This window comes from Corvus moneduloides, chromosome 3 (genome assembly GCF_009650955.1).
Source record: "Corvus moneduloides isolate bCorMon1 chromosome 3, bCorMon1.pri, whole genome shotgun sequence".
Classification (NCBI taxonomy): domain Eukaryota; kingdom Metazoa; phylum Chordata; class Aves; order Passeriformes; family Corvidae; genus Corvus; species Corvus moneduloides.
The window spans coordinates 54,289,678-54,312,978 of record NC_045478.1 but is presented as its reverse complement, the minus strand read 5'-3'; the positions used below and the strand labels follow the sequence as shown (position 1 = coordinate 54,312,978).

The 23,301-nt window shown below is 42.1% G+C and overlaps 1 protein-coding gene across 1 annotated transcript in view; it reads right to left on the bottom strand.

Moving 5' to 3' along the window:
• Positions 1 to 20,909, bottom strand: part of CLVS2 (clavesin 2) — a 56,475-nt gene extending 35,566 nt beyond the window's left edge. Inside the window, exons 1-2 of the mRNA XM_032101600.1 lie at positions 19,760 to 20,909; positions 10,997 to 11,171 (exon numbers count right to left, since the gene is read on the bottom strand). Coding sequence (XP_031957491.1) covers positions 10,997 to 11,171; positions 19,760 to 20,148 — 564 coding nt within the window. The 5' untranslated portion in view covers positions 20,149 to 20,909. The remainder of the gene's footprint in view (positions 1 to 10,996; positions 11,172 to 19,759) is intronic.
• Between the last annotated feature and the right edge of the window lie 2,392 nt (positions 20,910 to 23,301).

Genomic DNA, 23,301 nt, shown 5'->3' with positions numbered 1-23,301 from the left:
CATTTAAGTGAAAGCCATGAGACCTGGAACTGTGCCCGAGTGCTGGACACACAGCCAAGAGGCTCTGCAGTTCTGCTACACAGTGTGGCTGCCATCCTCATTACAAAAAAAAGGGTAAGGTTGTCAAGGGGGAGATCTTAAAAGAAGACATTTACAGTCCACATATGAAACTAAATCCACCAAGAAGATTTAATGGGACAAGAGGATGAAGAAAAAAATACATAGTAAGGCTCACCTTGCATGAAAGATGCTGCTTTGACTTTATTCCTACATTTTAAAGCAAGAACACACATGGTCCAAGATGTTCCCCTGGATCTTCAAATAAATTCATTCTTAACTGGCTTTCACGCAGCTGCCTTTAAAGGCTTGTGTGCTACTTTCATTTGATACTGCATTGATTTTCTCTGAAGTTTCCTCCTACCATGGCTACCCTGATCAATTAGTGTGCTATAAATAGAGCAGTCAGATTCCTTTCACTGGTCTCATTAAATTGCACTCCTGCTGAATTTCTGTGGAGAGCAGAATTGGATCATACTGATAGCAATAGTATGAAGATGTCCTAGGGTTTTTCAGAGAAAATCAATTGCTCAATATTCCTAACAAAATGCCTTGAAAAGCGTGACCCAATGGATCCCAACTAATGCCCAAAACATATGTCAAACCTTGCTTGCAATTCTGCATCTCTAAACCCCTGAAAGATAAAGGATGAGAAAATAAGTGGTTAAGAGGCTCAGACAGCTTCTCACTGATACATAATCCCTTATCAATCACAACTATTTAACTGCATCCCCTCATAATGGAAACATGTTGCTGGAGGTATGCAGTTAACCCCTATAATTCTTCTGGAAAGTGAATTAAGAATTTGAGGAAGAACACAGTCTCAAAGCACACTTGGTGCCTGTCAAAGTCACCATGTAATGTGACTCACTGACTAAAACTGGAGGGGAATGATAATACCTGGTGTTATTATATAGGTTAGTTATTGCAGATGTGTGACAGCTAAGATTTCAAAAATGTTAATCTTTATTTTCTAATGGTACATCAGTATAGCTTTAAAAATTTTTATTTTAGAGATGACATTTTACTCAATGAGATTGATAACAGCCATAAAATAGGAAATGGAATTGTTTACTTGGAAACATTTCAAAATCTACACTGAAGGGCAGCTTATATGTCTGTCTTCACCCTGCCCTTTCATAACTTATGCTTTCATAACTATCCCATCTTCTACTAAAATCCTTAGTGTTCTCTTTTCTCCTCTGTTAAGCACTATCCTTCAAAATCTTTTTCATCTTCCTCTCAAAATGAATCTACATTTTCACCATATACTCTTCCACAGGTTGAAAATTGCTACTGCAAAGCCCGGGTTTATAACTGCACTTGAACTACTGAATGTATCCAGTGTTTCTACATGGACTCACTACGTCTGGAGCATAATCCATGGGGTTTCTGCATAAAGACCGGAAAGATCCATTGCAGATTTCAGAGGACTGACTGTACCTTGCAAAGACTTTCTGAGGAAAATGCTGGAGGACTACCAGTACTTGATGATTTGCACTGGCTTCTTTATACTTTGCACGGTGGCCTTCAGCGAGAAGATGCAGCGCTCTAAATTATACTTGCAGTCAAATAGTTTAGCAAGAGATGAAGGCACATCCCAACAAACTCAGAAGCTTTTCTAGGTAATAAGGCACATTCAGTGCAGTGTCAGGTAAGAATTAATGAAAACCACAGTTGAAACACACCTTTAGGGAGGCCCTCCCCTGAGTCACAGTAGAATCACTTTCTCCTTCCAGAAAATGTTTTCAGTGGTGGAAGTGGCCAAGGGTTGAAGACCAGTTCTTATCAGAAAGGAAGCCCTACCCCAAAAGATTCTAACAGCTACAACGATTCTTGAGAACCAACTAAAAAGATCAGGAAAATAACATATACATTTGAAAACACAACCTTTAATCACCAATTAAATATTGCATTTTCCAATGACACCGTGTGATTTTAGGGTCAGTCCTATAAAATAAGGGAGAAGAATACATATTTCATAGTCAAAACCTAAACTGTGAGGGGCAACATAAAATGCAACCCAAAAGAACAAGCAAGCACCTCGGCATAGCCGAGCTGGGGGAGATGCAGACACGAGGCTTTCTCACTATCAGGTGCTGGAGTGAAATTCTTTTTTTTGATTGAATGTAAATTTATTTTCCTCAGAAAGGGTGGTATGTTCAGCCACCTCGGATTTCAGTTCATATCCATGTTTGGATACTCATTATGTGTAAACAAAATGTTACTACTCAATCCTTTTCATTACAGAAAACTCTGGAAAAGATTGCAAGCACTCTTGTCATATTCCATATAATAAGAGATGTTTTTCAAGAACTTATTCTGATCTTTGCAAAATATGCAGCAAAAGACTGCAGAAATGCTTTTTGGGGGAGGGAGCTTTTTTTTTAAAGTATATTATCCACACTGGAGTATGAGATTTTAGAAACAATAAATACTTAAGTTTTTTCTTCAGAAATATAATTTTCTTCATTTGTTATATATCTAAACTTTCAGCTCCTAACCTACTTTAAATCACCAGCAAAGTATCACTTATTTAAACAGTTATGCCTATTAAAATGTACAAAAATTGAATTGTCTTAATTGTTTCATGATTAGGAAACCTGAGATGAGAGAAACCATCACCAGCCATATAATTTCACATTTTTATGGTGCTTCCCCCAGAGATGTTTCCCACAGTTGTTTTTAAACATTAGCAAATTATGACAGCAGTGTTCTTCCTGCACAGCAATCACTTACAACCAAAGTTAAAATTTTGCTTATAACCAAAGGCAAATTGGATTCACAAAAATAATTGTCATAGGAGGTGAACACTTGCTAAGGAATATAAACCAAAATCACAAAAAAACCTACACTGTATTGTTTTGTGGATGGAGCCCTGTAAGACTTTGCTGGCAGAGGCACTACATGCAGGGGCAGTATGTGCAGAAGAAAGTAGCATAAAGAAAACTGTGCACAGCCTAATAATATCACAGATGATTTATTAGCATCATGGAAAATAAAGGTTAGACTGGTTTCAGAAAATAATTACAAAAACAATCCAGTGTATACTTTTGAGGTAAACCTGAAAGATGCATATATAAAATAACACAAGTAAATTGAACACTATAAAAAAAAACCACCTAGATTTAGACTCTCCAAATAAAGAGGATCACACTGATTTTCACATCTCACCATCTCCAGTGCTAAACAAGGCCGGAGGAACATCTCCAGGTCCTGATTCCAAATCACTGCTGCTGCAGATAGATACTGCATCAAAGCAATTCCTTTCTATGAGTTACTGAGTGTCACATACTAATTCCTGCTCTTGGACCCAACAGCACACAGTGAAACAGCAAAGGGTTTTATAAGAGTTGACATTTTGAAATAGAAAAATTAGGACTAATGCCGAGAGGAAATCTGAAAAGCAAGAAGTCGTAGGGAAGTTTCCAAAGAATGTGCCAGACCTGCCTTCCAGCTTTTAAATTAAACTGTGAGAAGCACTAGAAAATATAATGCAAGGGATAATCTTGCCTTAGCAGGAAGGTGAACTATGATCTTAAAACATGTCTTCTGTCTCTAACATTAAAATTTACAACAAATTAGTTTTATTTCTGAGTGACCTTACAAGGAAGGCTACTATTTATTCCCCTTATGGCCTTAAGATACTGAAGAAAAGAGAAATATTTAGACCTTGACTGAGAAAAATCACTTCCAAAAATAAATAGATATTTTGAAGCTGAGGAATGGTTATAACTATATAGTTGTTGAACTGTGGTCTGCCAGAGACAATAGAAAGTCATTCTCAGTGGCAAGAATTAATTGCCTATAATAAAAATAAAATGCCTATACTGAGTTTGTGCTACAAACCTCTTCATGTTTGTGTCACTTTAGCATTGTATTAGTTTTTCAGCCTCATCAGAACAATTTAGTCACTACCTTTAGTTAATGCAGATAGATTCAGTTTTCTGATAAAGAAAAGCAGAAAAGTGGCTAGCATTTAGCAAAAGCTCAAGAAAGAAGCAGGCCGCCTGTACAAAGAGTCTCTTCTATTTCTTTCTCTCAAGATCCAATAATTTTATTTGGATGTTTTTCTCTGTTGACTGAATTGATGGAAAAATGTCAACTATGAGCATTTTCATTGGTTTCTACACTAACCATATCTACTTTGTTGAGTAGAAGAAAACACCAGATTCAAAAAAGAAAATTCTTCTTTTTCTAGATCATGCCATGTCATTCCACTAACATCCTCAGAAGCTCCCAATGTCTCCTGCCTGGCCCTGTGAGCACCTAGTCATGTGTACCAAGTAGACCAGCTCCAGTGTGAGGAACTAAAAGGAGAGTTTCCTTAACAGCCTGGTGTCTAGAGGACTCACTTGGTATGTGAACGGATCAGGACACACGCTCCAGTGCTGTTTTCATGACTGGTGTAAAGAGCAATGGGAACACTGGTTAAAAGGAGATTTGGAGATGGGAAGCTAAGATGATTAGAAGCCAGATGTGGAGAGCATCTGGCCAGAGAGACCACAAAAGGCTGAGATCTCCTAAGGGAGTCTAAGATGAACTTAATGTGCCATGCAGTCATCTATGGTGACTGAGGTTTTGGAGGATGCCATCAGAACACAGCAACAAAAAAACCCACATCAGTGAAGCGTAGTACAAAGTAAGACAATGTCAGCAGGAGTGGGCTGAGGAGCTGGGGAAGCAGTAGGACTGTGGCAAAGCCTGGTCAGAGCAAAAAGGGCAGAAGGAACAAGTAAAAGAGTCTGTGCCAGTTAGATCAAAGTGTCTGAACAAAAGCCAAGCTCCCCACAACTAATCACGCCTTGCTTACAGCAAATATCTGCAAACCACTGGCAAAGTGCCCTCTGTCTTTCTTGTTCAGGTTCACATGGGAGGATGACAACCTACTGCAGGCAGATACTCTGCTAGTTCCAGTAGCAGTTGTTTGCAGGGTGGATATTTAACTCCATTAAGCTTCCTTGCAGTTTTCAGTAGGATGCCACAGAGCAGAGTTTCTGGGGGGGAAAGGGGAGTTTAGCTAGCTGCTTCTTCTCATTCGTTTCAGAAGTGGTAGCCCATGTGGCATTATGTGCATTCAAAGAGAATCTAATGAGAAGCTCTTAATTTAGCCATGCTAGAATTCAGACTCCTGGCTTGGGGGCTCAAGACTGAAGTCTTGAATCCTCCTGATGAAAAATAAATGGCAGCTGGACTCCAAATATATAAAAAGTGACTGAAAATCAAGACCATAGCCTGTCACAGTAGGCATCCCAAATTAGAAAACACTTAACAGTAATCTTTCAGTGGAATTATTCTCAGCTGGGGATAGAAAAATAAAAAGAAAAAAGATCATGGTATCCCCTTGTCTTAAAAGTGTGTTTGCGAGAATACATAAATCAACATTCCAAAGGCATTCAGTAATTTTTTTTATGAGCATCACAGAAGAATCTAGCAAGAAAATTAATTATTCTGTCTTCAGATAACAGGGTAACAGCTGGGACCACACTGAATAATGGCTGTGTCTATACAGACACGCCTGTTTGTAGCTGAACTCGAGCTGTGGTCATAAAGTCTCTTCTCACCCAGCAGGTTAAGCCCATCCAGACAGCAGGTGAAGAGCTAGAAATAACAATCACTTCCAGTCCACCCTGTTTACACAGTAAATTGCTAGTAAGCCTTTTTATGGCCTTTTTTACAAGTAAGGAAGACCAAGTGTATGCAAACTCTTGAAAATAACAAGCTCTTAGGAAAAATATCCCATTTAACTGCTGTTGCTACAGAACATGAGTTGAACTGGTATGAAATTAAGCTGTTTACAAGCACATCCCTCTGTTCTCTGAGAAGTCATGGGCTCAGGGGACTCTAGCATTTACAAACAACTTAATTCTTTGATTAAAAAAAACCAAAACCTGAATGAAATTATTTACTAAATTTCCTGAAAACAGAAGACACTCCCATTAAAAGCTTGAGTCTGCTACTTTCTAATATTCTCTCAAGCAATATGCAAAGTGTCAGGACCCTGTTCTCAAAAACTGGTGGAAAATTTAAGCGCTGAATGAGAGTGATTTATGGTTTTAAGTCCGGATGCAAAAACATTTAAAGCTCTATTTTGTGGTTTGCAGCTCACTGATGCTCACTGCCAGTGCTAACTCTTCCTTCAGCTCATTATTAATAATCTTATGCACTGCACAGAGCCTGTAACCACGTAATTATATGAAGTCAAAATACTGGTTTTAGAGGCGTCCTTAGTTCTGGAAGTTGCTGTCTCAGGAATTCTTGGCACTGCAACATGCTGTTTGCATAGATGTAGTCCAGAACCAGGTGGCAAAATTTAAGCACTCTCTGTGCTTGTTGAACCAACTGTGATGTTCAGCAAGACTCCCTGCAAGATACTGACAGAGTTCACACTTAGAGAAAATGCAAGTAGGAAGTCCTGTCACTTCCATCACCAGACTGTACATGGTCTGTGTCTGGTACTTCCACCTTGCACTGCTGCAGCACATCTGGTTGGAGATATTGTTCTTACAACTCACAAGAGCAGCTGTGTGAAAGACGTTTTTGAAAGTAATAGTAGCTGCAAGGATGCTGCCTTCATTTACTTTCTGGTTTGCTTTCATTTTTACAGGAGTGAGTGTGTTTTAGTGTATGAAGCCTTCCTCTGTTACAAAAAAAAAAAAAAGGACACGGTTAAAAGCCCTGCTTTGTCCCCCACAACACTATCACTGTTTCTTCCAGTAAACACCCTCATCCCAGAAGCAAGAGTCTTCTATCTTCTGCAACAATGCTGACTGTCCACATATGTTCAGCTCCCCATTTAAATGTGTATCATCTCTTTTTCACCAGATTTTTAACTAGAGGAGAAGCATTCACATTCAGCCACCAATAACGACACATTTTTGCAAAGCATTTGGATGTACAGCCTGCCTGAGTGAAAACACGAAAAAGAATCTGTCACACATGCAACTACTATTATGCACTAAATAGAAATCAATATTTAAGAAGGAATTAGTGGTTCAGGTTTTAGAATACTAAATATCCGCTGATCAGTTAGTGTCTCATGCATACCTACAGTGTTCCATTTTGCAAAACTCAGTTATAATTACCCCCAAAAATTATTAACTGTCAGAGTTTCAATATAATTTTCAAATTGGATTTTCAGTCTTTGAAACTGTTTTCACCTGCGTTATGAAAACAATGCTGTCTCGATAATTAAAAAGAGTCCGTATAGGGGCTAGTGTAAAAAAGGACTATCACAAAGAAAATAATCATAACCAGAACCTCCTCCCTCTTTCTGTGTTCTCAGCTAGGTGTTTTGGTAGAAGGGGTCAGGGGAGTGCCAGGAGCAGTAAAATGAAAGGAAGGTTTTTAAAAGCAGGAAGAAGGGGTGGAATATACACTTAACTTAATTATGCCATACCAAAAGTCCATACTCATATCCTATCCTTAACAGAGGCCAAAAGTGAGAGCCTAGAGCAGCCACAATTTAGACAGCCATATGTGATTATTCCACTCAGCATCCACCTCATCTCCAACTTTGTACAGCCTAAGGAAGGTTTTTATGTACTTACTAATACTCAGTTCATCTCTCCATTTTCCCTAAACACAACTAAACTTTAAGCATCCAGAATTTCCCATAGCACAGAGTTCCACAAGTTACCCAGACGTTGTACAACAGTTATAAAGAGCCAGGTCTCCTCCTAGTATCACCTGATGATGCCCATTTCTTAAAATGATAACAAATAACATCTGCAGCTTGTCCACTCTCTCCAGCCACCCATGATCTTGTTTGTATCCCGGTCTAACCTCACCAGGGATCCTGCTTTAAGAAGGGGGTTGGATTTGCCAAGCTCCTGAGGTCCTTTCCAAACTGAATTATCCGATGATTCTATGGTTTTATAGATTCCTGTACCTTCCCTCTACAGTTTTTCTTCCTCCGTCCAGATGAATTCCAGCCAACTTAATTGTTCCTTATATTGAAACCATCTGATAAATTTTGGGTTTTTTGCTCAGAGTTTATCACTGTCTATGGAAAGTTAGGACTGGTTTTCTTCAGAGCTCTCAAAAGTTCTCTCGTCTATGAGAAAAACAGCTGAAGCACACAGATTGCAACCCATTACTGGTGAAAGAAACAAAATTCTGTAAAGTTTTTGGAAGAGACTTAATCGGGGCACTCAGGTATTGAAGCACACAACACTGTAACACTCCCTGCTTTCAGGAACACAGCTGCTGAGTAATATTAGCTTCTTCACGAGCCAAAAAGCAGTGTCTGGCTACAGAAATCAATGAACGGGGAAAAGTGGGCACCTAAAGACTGGAATTCACAAACATCCATACATTGAATACACTAGGGAGAGTCAACACAAAGTGCTAAAGTCAAGGCATGTGTTTCAGCTCTCAAAAAGTTCTCCTTCTGACCTTGTTCTATATTAGGGAAGGTGTAGGAGCTCAAAGTGCAAATCTTCCTCACTGATGAGGAGCAACATTGAGTGCTGTAGCCACAAGCATCTGCAAGGAAGACTGTTGCTCCTTTTTTCAAAAAGCACACAGCCAGTGTATGAGCTAGGACTGGAGCATCAAGGGTCCCAGCCAAGTGCCGACACCTCCACATGAAGTTTTTGCCTCTTGTCTAGCAAAACCATTTGATCTAAAATTCAGCACTGACCTACACTGCATCAATCGTTTGGTACAGCACTGCTGCGATGGGTATGCTAGAATTTCACATCAGATTACAGATAATCAGTCCTATAACATTAAAAATGCCATGACCAAAAGTCTCTTTTCCTGGAAACAGCTACCTAGGAACTTTTTCAAGTTTATCCAAGTAAGTTTGGGGTATGATTCTTTTCACACTCCCATTTAACACATATGCAGACAAAGTATATACCAGAACTCATCTTCTTCTATACAGTAGAAAACTATGTATTTACTTACCTTGATTTCAAAAGCAATTTCCTAAACAGCAAGCCATTGTAAAAAGCCAAAAATGCAATAGCTTGTAAAGTCTTTGGTACGTACCATATTGAGTATTCTGCTCACCATGGAAACTAAGCAAATATAATGCAAAATCAGTAGATTTCATTCAGGAGGCAAAGGGATTTGACTAACATCAAATTCAGTGGTCACTAATCCCACTGACACTGTCCCCTTCCACCTAAGCAACATAAATATTTAAATTCTCCAAATGGTAAAGTTCAGAATCTTGAGCCCTGTTAAATCTTATAAGCCAAAGTAAATTTCATTTCTCTGATTAAATAGAATGTGTTTACAAAGATCATAAATAAATAGTGTGTGTGAGTTGTTCTTGTTCTTTTTCATACTACCTGATTAAGCACTTTTTACTTTGACATCATTCAGAATGATGTTTTCGCTATACATTTTCCTCCAAAATAAAGGGCAGAAATGCCTCTTCCTTCTCTCTTTTGCAGCATTTCATGCCCACTTTTGCATCTCTGCAGTAAACAGCACTGAAGGCAGTGGGCACAAAACGATGCCATAGGTGTTGGCCACCATCAGACTTGGAATATTTGAAACTACAAAGCTGGCGGCATGGGTAAGTTAAGTAAGCCAAAGGATTTCTCCTCAATTCAGTCATGAACTAACCAGTGGCAGGAGAATACAGAGTCTCAGAGCCCACCTGAAGTTTGGTAGGCCACCCTTCACATTTTCAGATGCAACTATCCACTGCAGCTCCCCTCAAAATAACCATCTCTGAACAATGCCCAAGAAGAAACACCACCATTTGAAAACAAAGACTACAAAAGCATTTATTCATCTTCTAAACCAGAAAACAATGGCTAACTTTGAAAAAAGCACAAAAAAAAACCCCCAACTTTGAAAGCAATAAAAGGAAATGCAGCACTACTAGAGCACAGGTTTCACTGCTGCCTTCTAATGCAGCTCGAAAGAAAACAGAATCATACTGTTGCATAAGGAAACACAACAAAATGAGATTTGAGATCTTTATCTCACGTCACTACCCTTCTGTGTGCTACAGCAGGCTGAATATTAGTTGAGCCATTTCATCAATTCAATCAAAACTGCATCCTGCTGCTATATAAGTTTTTTCAAAAATCACACTATCACAGTGAAGAAAGTTCAAAGGTAAGGCTGTTATTTTGCTTTATGAGTAATAAAAATGTATAAATGATAGAAACCTCACAGAATAGGAATACATGTCCTTCTAAAAGCAAGGCACACTGCCACAGTAGTGAATTACAGATATTCTTAACATGACAACTCAGACTTGTGCAGAAAACAACTACCTTAACAATTTGAGTTTTTCATTTTAACAAGAATAAAATACCATAGGAAACAGATGCAAATTATGCAGTATCCTTTCCACGAATGTGCCTATGCCATATAAAGTGAATTTACAATGAGATGAAAGAAATTTAAATCACTGTATACTCAGTCCCAGAAGCTGCTGCTCAGATTAATCTTGACCCAGAAAAAGAGCCAAGCATATGCTGAACTTTGAGTAAATAAATAGTCCCAGCTAACTGCCTAATCACAGGGCCCCACACTTTATTACAAATGATGTAGAGACCGTCTCCAAAGGAATCAACGAAAAAAAACAAGCTGGCATGGCAGCAGCAACCCCTATTTCATTAGCCCTGTGCATAATTACAACATAAACTGATTACTTCTAACTTTCTGTTGCAGAAGCCACCATCTGAATTTACAGAAAGCCAGTCACTTTGGAATAAAGACAAAAAAGTTACCTCATATTTATAGCAAGGAAGGAGCCTACACATCAGGAGTTACTGCAGTTAGCTGACTGAGTTCACACTTTTGTCACAGTAGCTTGCCTGTACACCCACACCTTAAAGTGTTAATAGCCTTGCTATTCAGAAGTTGTTGAAATTTTGTTTTGTTTAGGTCTTTTTTATCGACCTAGATTTGTAATGAACTGCAAAACGAAAAAGAATTAGGAAAAGAAAGAAAACAATAATGTTACCTGAAGGCCCTCTATGGCTAATCTAAGCATGCTTGGTGTGAGCTTGGAGGCCTGCTTGAAGGTAAAGTTGCTCCAGTCTATAATCAAAACAAATCCATTCACTTGCAGCTCGGGGTCTTCTATCATGGCTTCTAAAGAAAGAAGTATGGCACGCAAAATATCCACCAGTGTGTACCTGAGAATGGGAAGAGGAGATTTGGTTAGGGAAGGAGCAACAGCCACAGAGGTGGAGAAGTTCTGAGCATTCTCTCTTTGTCAGAAGTTTAAATCAAAGAGTGCGAGTGTGTCCTCAGAAGTCATGGGTACATAAAGCTGGGAAATCCTCAAAAGCTCAATTAGTTGAGCTCATCTTCTGCAGCAGGATTATGTACCTATAGACCATCAGCCAGGCAGAAAAAACTACAAGAATGTAACACATCAAAAGCAAATTTGAACTTTTGTATAGTATCCTAAGCTGCTTTAGTATCTTTACATGTAATTACACGTCTATGTAAGAGCTTCTACACAAATTATATTTTTCTAAAATCATAATGATACCAAAAACCAAGATTAATACCAGAAGCGTAGATCCAATGTTCCCTTCTATATTTTCCTAAGGGAATGAAATAATAGGACCTACAAAATTATCAACTAAAAAGGAGAATTTCCACATGCTCTCCTTTTCCCCCCCCCGCCCCCCCATGTAATTTTTTCTCTTAAATCCACAATTATAGAAGGCTGATTAGTCAAGGATCTTAAAAGCAGAAAGTGACACACACTAGGGCTTTGAGGTGTTTCTGTCTAGTGAAGGTGCCCCTGCTCATGGCAGGGGGTTAGATCTAGATGATCTTTGAGGTCCCTTCCAACCCAAACCATTCTATGATTCTAGGATTTTATTAACAGTTACCAAAACAGACTTAAATTGGCCAGTCCACTCCATGATATCAAATGAGGCACTAGAAAGTTAAACCTAAAAATATCAGATATACAAAGATTCCAGAAATGAAAGAGTTAAATATTCAGTGTACAGATATTTTTAAGCAAGGCCCTTTAAATATCTCCCATGATGGCATCAAACAGAAGTTTTCAAAATTGTGAGTCCCTAGAGAATTCTTCACCATTCTGCATATGTAGCACAGAGCATGTGTGCCTACTTAGAAATTACATTAAATTATACTGAATTTTACTTGCTTTAATACAATGAGTAGACTGTTCTGTTGTGGACATAACTGTATTTTGAAAATATCTGCAAAAGGAAATAACATAAATGAAATTAATCTGTTGTGGCTGACTCCTTGAATCTTTCCATCTTTTTTTTTTTTAGCCAACTAAAATTCAGTGAACTTCCCAGTTATGCATTCACAGAAAAGGGATTAAAAAAGGACTCTCCTAATGTCAGAACAAGAGAAAGTGTGCTTTCCCCAGAAAACACTAGGGGAAGCATTATTTTACAAAATTCTTCTCTTCATTTTGGAGATCCTTTTTTTTTTTAATTTTTTTTTTATTGACTGGGGTAATTTTTTTCATATTCACTCCTCTCCTTTGAACTTTTCTGAGATTTAACTCTTTTCTAATGGTTTACTTTTCTGAGATCTAAGGTTTACAGGAAGTTTGGAATGCCTTGGTCTGAGGACAATTTTAACCACAGTTCATACAAGGAACAGACATTAAAAATGTTCAGATTCTAAAATTAGCCTCAACCCTACTTGACATTTAGTTTGCCCCATTCAAAAGATCTCATTCTCCAGAAGGGCTCCACAAAGCAGAACCCCACATTCAGTCCCGGAAGAAGGGTCCCAGGTCCCTGATGTACATCTCTCTAATATCCTCCCTAAGGAGTTTAAGGAGACGTCACATGCCTTGGATTAACAGCTTCCTAGTGGCACAAGGCTGCTGGAAATCTGGTGCATCAGACATCAAGATTCTTTGTTTATGAGGCCAGTCTCTAAGACCAACCATAAAATGCTTTTTTAATGTATACCTAAGTGTTAAATACAAGATGTATACATGTAAACACAAATACACCTAATTACGTGTTGAATTCATTTAAGTCAACGGGAAAACTGTCAGGCATCAATGGGAACAGGGTTTCAGCCACCACAGAGAGTAAATAACAGTCACAGGGCTGGGTCTCCATAAATCCATAGCACATTCACCATCACCAGAACTCCTACTGCAGTTTGCTTAGTGTAAGAAATACAGTCCACAACAACAATGACAATATTTATGTTTACTCACTAAAAAAAAGAGAGAAGTCCTGCACAAAACAGGTCTGGCTAAAAGCGAGCAAGAGCTCTTTCTGCCAGAGGGAGGTATCTGAAGTACTCTTAAAGTCTAAAAAGCCACATCAGAAGTATAAAAGGACATGTCACTACCAATCAAGCCTCCCACCTCAAATACCCTTCAGGGCAATTAGTTGAAGATAGGAGCTGTTCTTCATTCTGTACTGGATCTCTTCTCTTGGTTTCGATACCTTACTTAACTACAGTACTGAGCATCAGAAAGACAGACAAATCCATTAGTGAGCATTTAAAGCAGCTTTTGCTCAGAACACGGGCTGAGACAAGCCAGAAATGTAAACCTGTGGTGTGGTAAATGAAATCTTAGGTGGTGCAAAAAGCCGAGTATTGAAAGTATCAGCTGAACAGCCCAAGCAAACAAAACATGATTGAAGAAACTGCATGGAAGCTTTCACACAGCACAGAGTTATTTGCGTAAAGACTCATCTTTAATCCACTCCAGCCCTGTGTTGTCCGACATTTCACCTCACTGCTACTACTGTTTGTGTCACCAGGATGCACAGGCTCTGCCATAAAATACACTCCACCCTCGGCTGGACTTTAGGGAAATCAAAATCCTATGTAAAACGAGGTTGTGAAAAATTACTCAGGATTTTGTTGCTGAAACTTTTATTCCACGCTGAAATTACTTTCCATATAGATACAGAAATATGACGAGTCAAACATGAGAAAAACAGGATAAGCTAGTGAATGTGAAATAAATTGGGTCCACAACAGATTTGACTGCCTTTCTACTTTGAAGGAAAAGAAAAAAAGAAAATATTAGCCTTTAATTTGAAGAGACTATGGTGTAAAGTCTGAGGGGAAGATGGTATTGTTTTATTCTTACCAATCTGTGCTAAGCAAAAACGTGTACTTAGGGAACAGCAAGCCACTCATTTTGCCCTGGCACCAGTTTTTTAATGACTGCCCCAGTGCTGTCAGGTATGTAGGGTGTGCTGGGCCCAATTGGCTGCAGTGCATGTTCTGTAGCAGCCTGAAGTCAGGCTGTGAATAAATAAATCCTAATTTATTTATGGCTAAATCCAGTTGCGTTCACTTGCTTAAACAGACTCTTATGGGACATACTGTAGCTAGCAATGTATTACTAATTGCTAGGATAATCAAGAACTTACAGTTAATTTAAATGTATTTAATGCCTTCTATTTTTGGAACCATGCTTAATTCAATGGAAAACTTGGACAAGTTTTTTAGTCCAGTTATTAATCTGAGTAACAAATGCTGGAAATACATTATCACATATATAATGCACTCTTAATGTTCCTTTTTTATGTGAGCCCTAGCTTGAGACTGACTGAAACGGACTGGTATGCAAGACACACTCTGCTACCTCTAAAAATTTTTCATTCAGGTTGACTTTAAAGCAATAGAGCCTGGGAAGGCGTGACAAGTTAGTAGCCACACTGACAGTGATTCTTTCAAATGCTTTTTCAGTCCCATTTTTCAAATGTGATGGCTACCATTTCTAACCCAACAGTGCCAGAGCTTTCCACGGAAATACCTCACTGGGACATTTATTTGTCAAGAACAGAAGACCACAAACAATTTACTGAGCATCCCACTCTCTTTTAATTTAACAGTGGCAGCAACTTTCCCTTTACAGAAAAGTTATTTGAGATTTTTTTCTGTGGCACATGAACAGATTCAACGTATTTCCAAGGATTTCTGGGGAAAACGGTCTGGCAAACATTGCTATCAACTCTTGGTGATACTTCACTAGGATCTTTCACCTTTACCTCTCAGTTAAGTGGTCTATGCATCCTCTTGTATGCATCCACTGTGATCTCCACCAGGCCAACATAAAGAGAAGAGACGGGGAGAATGCAGGATACAGATGTCTCATGTCAAATTCAGCTGTGTCAGCTGTTTTCAATACTTTATGTTCTTGATGATGAGTGTCATCAACCATATCATCTGTTTAACCAGATTCTGGTTCCAGTCAATTCACTTTTGGACTGAATAACAGATAATCTGATTTAGCACAGTTGCCCTACTATCTCTATGGCTATTTGTCATCTCCTCCCTACAAGAAAGAAATTTTGAGTTATTTTAAGAATTAAAACTGAATGGCATGAATCTGCCTCCCAGGATGTGAACTAGAAAAATGCTAAGTCTCCTTTGCTTGGATTTGAGCCATATGTCTCTTGAAGGTCCTAAAGATATAAAGAATACACAGTCTGTATTTTAAACTCACCACCATTTGGACAAGAAGAGGCTTCTGTCAAATGAGCTCTTGTGCCACTGTGGTTTAAAAGAGAAAGCTGGTCAAGTCTCTGAGCCATCATCCCATTTCTAAACTACTGTTCTGGCTCACTATTTTTAGAATTTCAGTGAAACAAGAGCCCTCAAGATACACAAAGGAGTACTTAGAAATGATGCCTCATATCTCCTTGGTTTGTCAGTCTGGGTACAGATTTGAATGCTGAAAAGATGGGGGATTGAAAGTTCTCTTATGGCTATTCTGCTTAAGCAGCAGCAGCATGCCCTGGGGATACCTTATTCTAAAACTAAAAAGTACCACCAGTGTTACAAAAAATGCATAGAAAAAGTAGAAACAGTTTCAAATATTTTACCAGATTAACTTTTCGATTCAGATTTAATACCATTCATTATGCCATATATTAGCCCAGAGTCTAACAGTCACAGCCACAGATGAAGATTCAGCTGATCTAAATTTTACATTAGCATTGATGAAAAAGCTCCCTGGCCAAAACACCTACAGTCTAAATACAGGTGATGATAGTCAGATAGGGATAGCTGGGGGAAAACTAGGAAACAATAAGACAGCATCAGTCAGCAGGTGCAGTTGTAGAAATAATGACAGTGCTTACACAGTTAACAGTGTTAACTGTTAATAGTTATCGCTTGGAAGATATAATTTCTAAACAAAAATTGACTCTGCTAAACAGGGATTTTTAATGTTAATACGTTATTATTGTTAGCATTGCTGTTTATTTTGTCATACTGCCTCCATCAGAGCTTCAAAAATACCTTGCTGTCTTGCCTGTTGTTTATTGTGAGTTGAGGAGCAGACCAGCCTCCTCATAGTAACAGAAGTTAAATTTTCATTTAACAGGAGGAAAAGAAAAGTTTCTAGCACTTGTGCACATGAAAGCATGGTTTTGAATGCAAACCTGTGCACTCTGTCTTTGCCCCGCTGTAAACCATCTGATGCAACAGCAGAGCCAGCAGTAAATGAGTGCAGAGGATTTCCACATTCACTGAGGATGGTGTGAGCTGACTGGGTCACTGTGACACCGCCAGGAACTAGGTATCATTGCACTCTTCTAATGCACTTTCTAAGGAAAAACCTGACTAATACCGGAAAGGTTTCAAACACATAGCAACAAAAAGGACTGATATTCCTGGGGAATGTGTGTCCAGGTGCCAGGAAGCATACAGAAGACCATGCCTTACAACAGATCCCTTGCAGCTGAGAGCTGAAGTTAATTACACTAGTCATTGAATAAAACTTCACCAGCTGGACACATTAAGAAAAAGGGAGTCTTCAAACACATGTAGACACCTACAAGCCAATAGGGAAGGCTGATCACTCCCTGAGTGCTATCCAGCTTCCTGGCAGGAATGCCACTGATCTTCATTTTCCCAATAGTACAGACAGGTGGAGAGTTAGGCTGGGTCACACTGAAAAGTTGCTTAGTACATTATCTTTCACCTTTCCTTTTTTTGTTTGTTTGTTGTCTGATACATGTCTAATTGGGTTGTTCAAATGGCAGGACATCTGGTACAGTTTTTAGGCCCTGCTTTAATTTAATGATTTTACATCTAGTACACAGGCTTGTTTTATCATAGGGATTTTTTGCCTCCCACACCTTTCTTTCTAATTGGAACTATGTAAATCATAGGCTGGCAGTGCTATATAAATCATCTATAGTATGTCTGCTATTCATTTAAATAACAAATTGGAACGTTTTATTTCTAATTGTTACATCCTAGCCATAGTAAGTTGCACATACATGATAAATGTGGAGGCTTGCTGTGCTCTATCAACTTAGTTTATGAAGCATACAAGGAGGGCATAACAAGACAGGCTTCAATAAGTAATCCTCCCACTGTTGCTGCAAGAGGAACACTGGGTTATGTACTGCAAGATCTCAAGTCATTTAAGGCATAAGCTTGAGACATATTGCACAGCAGCCCTAGCATAAGTTCCACAATGCTCCCCAGGATAAGCCACCGAGCATCAGATAATGGAAGGCACTAAATTAATTAGAAAACAAAGTGACCTAGCTCCATTCCCAGATGTGTCACTTGTCATGTGCCTTGGAGCAAGCCACTCCCCACAGCTGGGCTTCAGCTCCCTCCGCTTTGTCTGAGGGGTCTATCTGAAAACAAATCCCTCGCTCTGGAGGAGAGGCGTGCTGTGGGCATGCAGTGCTCAAAAGCAGTGGCACCCAATTGCAAACATGTCCAGTAAGTACTACAGTGTACCCCAGCCACTTTGCTGTCATAGCATAAGTACTATTAATCATACCAACAGGAGTTCATGAAAAAGATCACAGTAAATTTATTGCTGTGTCAGCTGAGCTCATGTACTTTAAATATCAGCACATCCGACATCAAGAAGAAAATAAACCTATTCTTTCCACATGACAATTATTGTTTTAAATGCTACTTTATCTCTGCACTTGAATTCTTGGTATTCTTTTGACTAGGATCAAGTCAAGTGATGATGTGACAAGTGTCACACGAAGCTTTAGGATTTTTTCATTAATAAGAAACAGCAGTATACAGTAGGACACATTACCTTTAGCAAGGGGACTTCATCATAGACATACAATTTAATGCAAGTCCTAAACATCTGTTTCTTTGCTAATTCTTCCTTCAGGGATTTTAAGAGTTTGTGGCGTTGTTTTTAAAATTAAAAGTTGACTTGATCCTTATGTAGGAAACAAGGAAGGTCCTTATGTGGGAAAGGAAACCCACTCAGCGAGTCCTTAGCCTCATCACCACTGCTCCATGCTCAGCTTTTTTGCTCCATCTGCTAGAAAACCAAAGCAGAAAAAGGACGCTGGCCCCAGCTCTGCATATATTCATCCACCCTTTCTAGTTGTTATCCTGGCTGTGGGCAGTTTTGATTTGTGCCAGACAGCTTTCCCCTAGTCCCTAGACTTGATTCATGGGCTAGCAAGGGACAGGAAACTTCTCCCACAGACAGTGCAGGTGTGGCTGCCATGTCGGGAGGAGAGGAAAGCCAAGGTGGGCCAGCATCCCTCTGGGCAGAGACCTGTCCGTAGCTGTAACACCAACCAGTGCAGGGAGCTGTGGGAATGCTCCCTGTGATGGCAATCCACACAGCCTGCAAGAGGACAGCTAAACAAACACCTAAAGGGCAAACTTAAACATGCCTTTCCCCCAAATTTTGTCCCTTCTGTCCACTCTGTTTGAGTCCTCCCCAAAGTTTCAAAGTAGCTGAGCTGAGGATATCTGCACTGAGCACTCAGCACTGTGTTAACTGCAAAAAAGATGGCAACTGGCAAGATTCTAAGTGTTCTCATTAAAAAGTGCTTCAGACCCTAAACCTGTACTCAGGTTAGGAGCCAAAGAAAATAATACAGTGTTCACAGAAGCAGTTTTTAGAGAGTTTAAATGTACTGAAATCATGCCATTTTTGTGGATATAATTTTAGACTGCAGGAGAAAATGAGCATGACACCTCACAAGGTATTTAGAATAAACAAATAGTGTCACATAATATCAAGCCAATTGCTAAAAACGGTCTTGATGGGAGACAGATCTTGGGTCACCCTACTAAGTCATCTTCAGGCTACAGTAGTCCCAAAAAAAGATCAGAAACTCTTCTAGGGACTAGGCTTCCATTTGCTATCAAAGGTTTGTGTGCTTGGATCTTATTATGCAGAGAGTTGACATTTGGAGCAGCATGAGTGAGAAAAGAAGTGGTTACAGCAACTGCCATCCTGGCATTTCCAGGTGGCTCAGGAAGAGCTTTCTTTATCTGATGACAAGGATTCAGAGTCTCAGCTTCCTGCACAAGCAAACTTTTCATCTCAAAAGCCATGATGGGTACTCCTGTTCTACACACAGCATCTCCCACTTTCTCCCATGGCACTTGAGCAGCTCTGTGTGTGCTGAAGCAGAAAGACCAGCCAAGAGTGCAACCAGCCTTTGTCTGGAGGATAAGCACATCATCTACGTGCCAGCCCACTTCGGCTGAGGGGAGGCAGAAGGGTGTCAACCTCCTAGCAGACAGCTGAGAAGAGCACTCCAGCAGTGTCTACTTGCCTCCCAAAATTCACACCCCAAAGGATGAGCTGGCTGAAAGGGCTCTAACCTACAAAATACATTTCTTCTTTCTTCTCTCCCTCTGCCTTCCAGGCTGCTGCCCAGCCCCCTGTGGGCAGCGCCGGGTGTGTCCCTGCTGCCCACCCTCTCTCCCTCTGCTCTGGCACGGCTTTCCCACGCATTGCCCGGGGGGAGAGCGGGTTGAGGTGGCCTGCTTTTACCTGCTCTGGTCCCAGTTGGCAGCAAAAAGGACGAGGATCTTCCTGCCGTAGTGGTCCAGGTTGGCCAGCCCGCCGGGGAAACCATCCTTCAGCGCTTGCTTGATGCCCGGGTCTGTGGCCTTGAAGCTCTTAAACATGTCCAGGTTCTGCTGGCGATATTCAAAGTATTGGGCCAGGAGGCGAAACGCCTCGAAGTGCTGAAACTTCCTGGCCCGCAGAAACCGCAGGATGAAGGCATCGTCGGTGCGGAGGAAGCCGATGTCCGGCCGGGTGATGACCATATCCCGCACCTCCTGGATGTCCTGGTGCAAGGTGTCGGGGTTCTCGTTCAGCTCCAGCCGGGCTTTCTCCAGAGTCTCCGGGGAGAGACCTGCCTGCAAATGAGTCATGGCGCTGCCCTCCTCCTCCTCCCCGGCTCTGCTGCTTGCGCTCCTCAGCCTCCCGGCCGCTTGCCCCCCGGAGGCGGGGTGCCCCGGCACGGCCGGCCGCCGCTCCCCCGCCCCGCCGGGCCTCGCCCCGCCGCTCCCCGGCCCCGCCGCCGCGGCCAGTCCGTCCGCCGAGATGCGAGCGGCTCCCAGGCAGCCGGGTCCCGGGGGGGGCTGGCAGCGAGACTGCCCCCGGGCTGCTGGCGGAGGCGCGTTATCTCTCTGACATAGCGCCCTCCCCGCCGCGGGGTCCGACGCGCCGCATCATCCCCGCAGCCGGTCCGCGGAGGCGCCGAAACCCGCCGGGGACGGGGCTGCGGGCTGCCGGCTGCTGCTCACCGCCCGCCCCCGCCGGTGCCGCTGCGGATCTCGGGCAGGGCGGCAGCGAGGAGCCCGGTCGCTAGGCAGGGCGAGCGGCGCCCGGGGATGCTCCCCTGGCCCGGGGCTGGCAGGGGAGATGCCCTCCCCGGAGCAGCACCATTTACGTAAGATCAGCGCTCGCCCCGCTTCAGAAGCGTCTCCCTGGATTTGAGGGAGGGTTAAGGGGAAAAAAAAAAAAAAAGCACCACCACCACCGAACTAAAAAAAGCCAGCGAGGAGGAGGGAAGCCGATCCGCAGGTACTTCGCCGGTACTGCTGCCGAAGCGCCTCCCGCTCGCCGGCGCGGAGCCCGGAAAACCGAACGGAGCCTCGGCCTGGAGGATGCTCGTCCCCCCCCCCCTCCCGCGCCCTCCTCCGCTCCACGCCCCGGCTCGCAGACGGCACCAGCCGGCGCGGGGCTGCCTGCTGCGCGGCCCCGCCTTGCGCGCGCACTCACACACGCGCGCACCCGCTCACGCACGGGCGCGCACCCGGCCGCGCTCTGCCGTGCCCCGCGCAGAGCAGCGCAGCGCAGCCCGCGGGCGCGGGGCTCCCGGCGAAGGAGGGGGCGTTTGCAGAGCCGCGCCGCTGCGGCCACCAAGAAGATGGTGGTGGCCCGGTGTGCGGGGCGGTGGCCGGGGGGCTGCGGGGTCGGTGGGGCCACGCGTAAGCCCCCAGGGAGCATCCCGCGGGAGTCGGACCAAGCGTCCGGTGTCGGGGTCGTGCCAGTAGCGAGATGTTGTTCATCAATTGCTTTCCGAGCAATCCTCTCTTGTGACCGAATTTCCTAACATGAAGGAAGCATTGTGAGCTTAAAAATCTGGGAGTAAAATAAAGCAACCCTCTTTTGTGGCCTCGTGTTGGAGGCAGCATGTCTCTAGTTACATTATATTGCAAAGGGCAAAAATATCTTGCTTCTGTGTGCTGAATATTTCAGTGACGAAAGATGCCTTTTTTCACGCAGGAAAGTTTGATGCTGCAGTCTCTTTTGGGGAAGAGTTTCCACTGGAAAGCATTTGACCTTTGTCTGTAGGGCTGGACCTTCCCAGTGCAAATACATCTGTGAAAACCAAGCTCACACAAAAGACAGAGCAAACATGGGAAAGCCTGTAACGTGTGCCGCCTCCTCCTCCTCCTCCTTCCTATGGGAAAGGCAGCTCTTTGGTACTGCACTGGGCTCCTTTCCCAAGGAGCCAGAGCACACAGGCTGAATTACTGAAAAGGCACAAGGTCACTGATCCATACAGAGTATATCTGGGGTATGCATCAGCACAAAGCATAGGATGGATTCTCAGACAAATAGTGGGGCTCATAGAAACATTTCAGTGATACCCTGCATGTTCTGCAGGCCATCAGCAGGTGCTTGGCAGCAGGAAGGAGCCCTTTGCAATGAGCAAGGTCTAAGCAGCCAGCAGTGCTTGGGTAGCAAAATCGTCATTCTTTTGGAGGCTGAAAGGAGTTTTTTGGAGTTTACTGGATTTTATATGGGTTTGCAGCTCTTCATCAGATCCCTTCTTTGTGCCAGGTAAGGGTCAGGTTTTACCTATTTCTTCATAGCTGCTGGATCTCAAAATGTCTGCAAATGTGGGTGGCTAGAAAGGCGGAGAGAAACCCCAGTCCTTCCTGCTCTGGGACCAGACTTCCAATGTCCTAGCTTAAGGAGAATCTTTTGGAAGGACCAGTCTAATAATGCCCAGTCGTTGTGCCCCAGCTCTGTTCCATCTGAATTTCATGGTGTGATTTGAGATGTCTCACAAGAAAGAAAGATACGCTATCTATCTAAGGGCTGAATCACTCTCTAGAAATGCTTATTTCTCTTTGTCTGATAAAATGACTTTAAATTATGTAGATGTGATTCATCTGGGTTGATACCTTTTTCTTAGAGTTGTTATTGCTCCAGAAATAGTTTGTGCACTTTTTTTTTATTGTCTGTTTTTCTGAAATCTTCATTTCCCTTTGCTCTTACTCTCTCCCTCTACATTACCTCCTCAGGGAGCCTTTCAGAATAGCAGTTTCCATCACCCCTGTGGAACAAACTGCCAGATTTTCCTGCCATCATTTTCCATTTCTGATGCTTCTGCTCTGCCTTTTCCATTGTAACTAAGCTAATAAAAGAGTAGGTCATGTGACAAGTGCCTTAAATTCACTTGGTGCAAGGTGAGCTGCAGGCATCCAGTGTCTGGCAAAATCAAGTCCGTAACATATCCTATCTGTGACCTTGTAGTGCATTCACACTGGCTGAATGCCACCCACCAAAATCACTTCTCCCTCCCCTCCACAGCTGGACAGGGGAAAGAAAATATAGCAAAAGGTTCATGAGTTGAGATAAGGACCAGGAGAGATCACTCATCAACTACTGTCATAAAACAAGCTCGAATTAGAGATATTCATTGAATTTATTGCTAACAGAATCAGAGCAGGATAATAAGTAAAATAGGACCTTAAAACCACCTTCCCTGTACCCTTCCCTCCTTCCCAGCTCTACCTTCTCTCCCAGTGGCGCAAGGAAACAGGAAATGGGGATTGTGGTCAGTTCATCACGTTTCTGCCACTGCTCAGGGAGAGGAGCCCTTCCCTTGCTCTAGCGTAGGGTCTCCTCCCACAGGAGACAGTTTTCCACAAATTTCTCCAATGTGAGTCCATCCCACAGGCACAGTCCTCCACAAACTGCTCTAATGTGGGTCACACTTCCATGGGGTGCAGTCCTTCAAGGGCAGCCTGCTCCAGCATGGGTTCACAAATCCTACCAGGAAACCT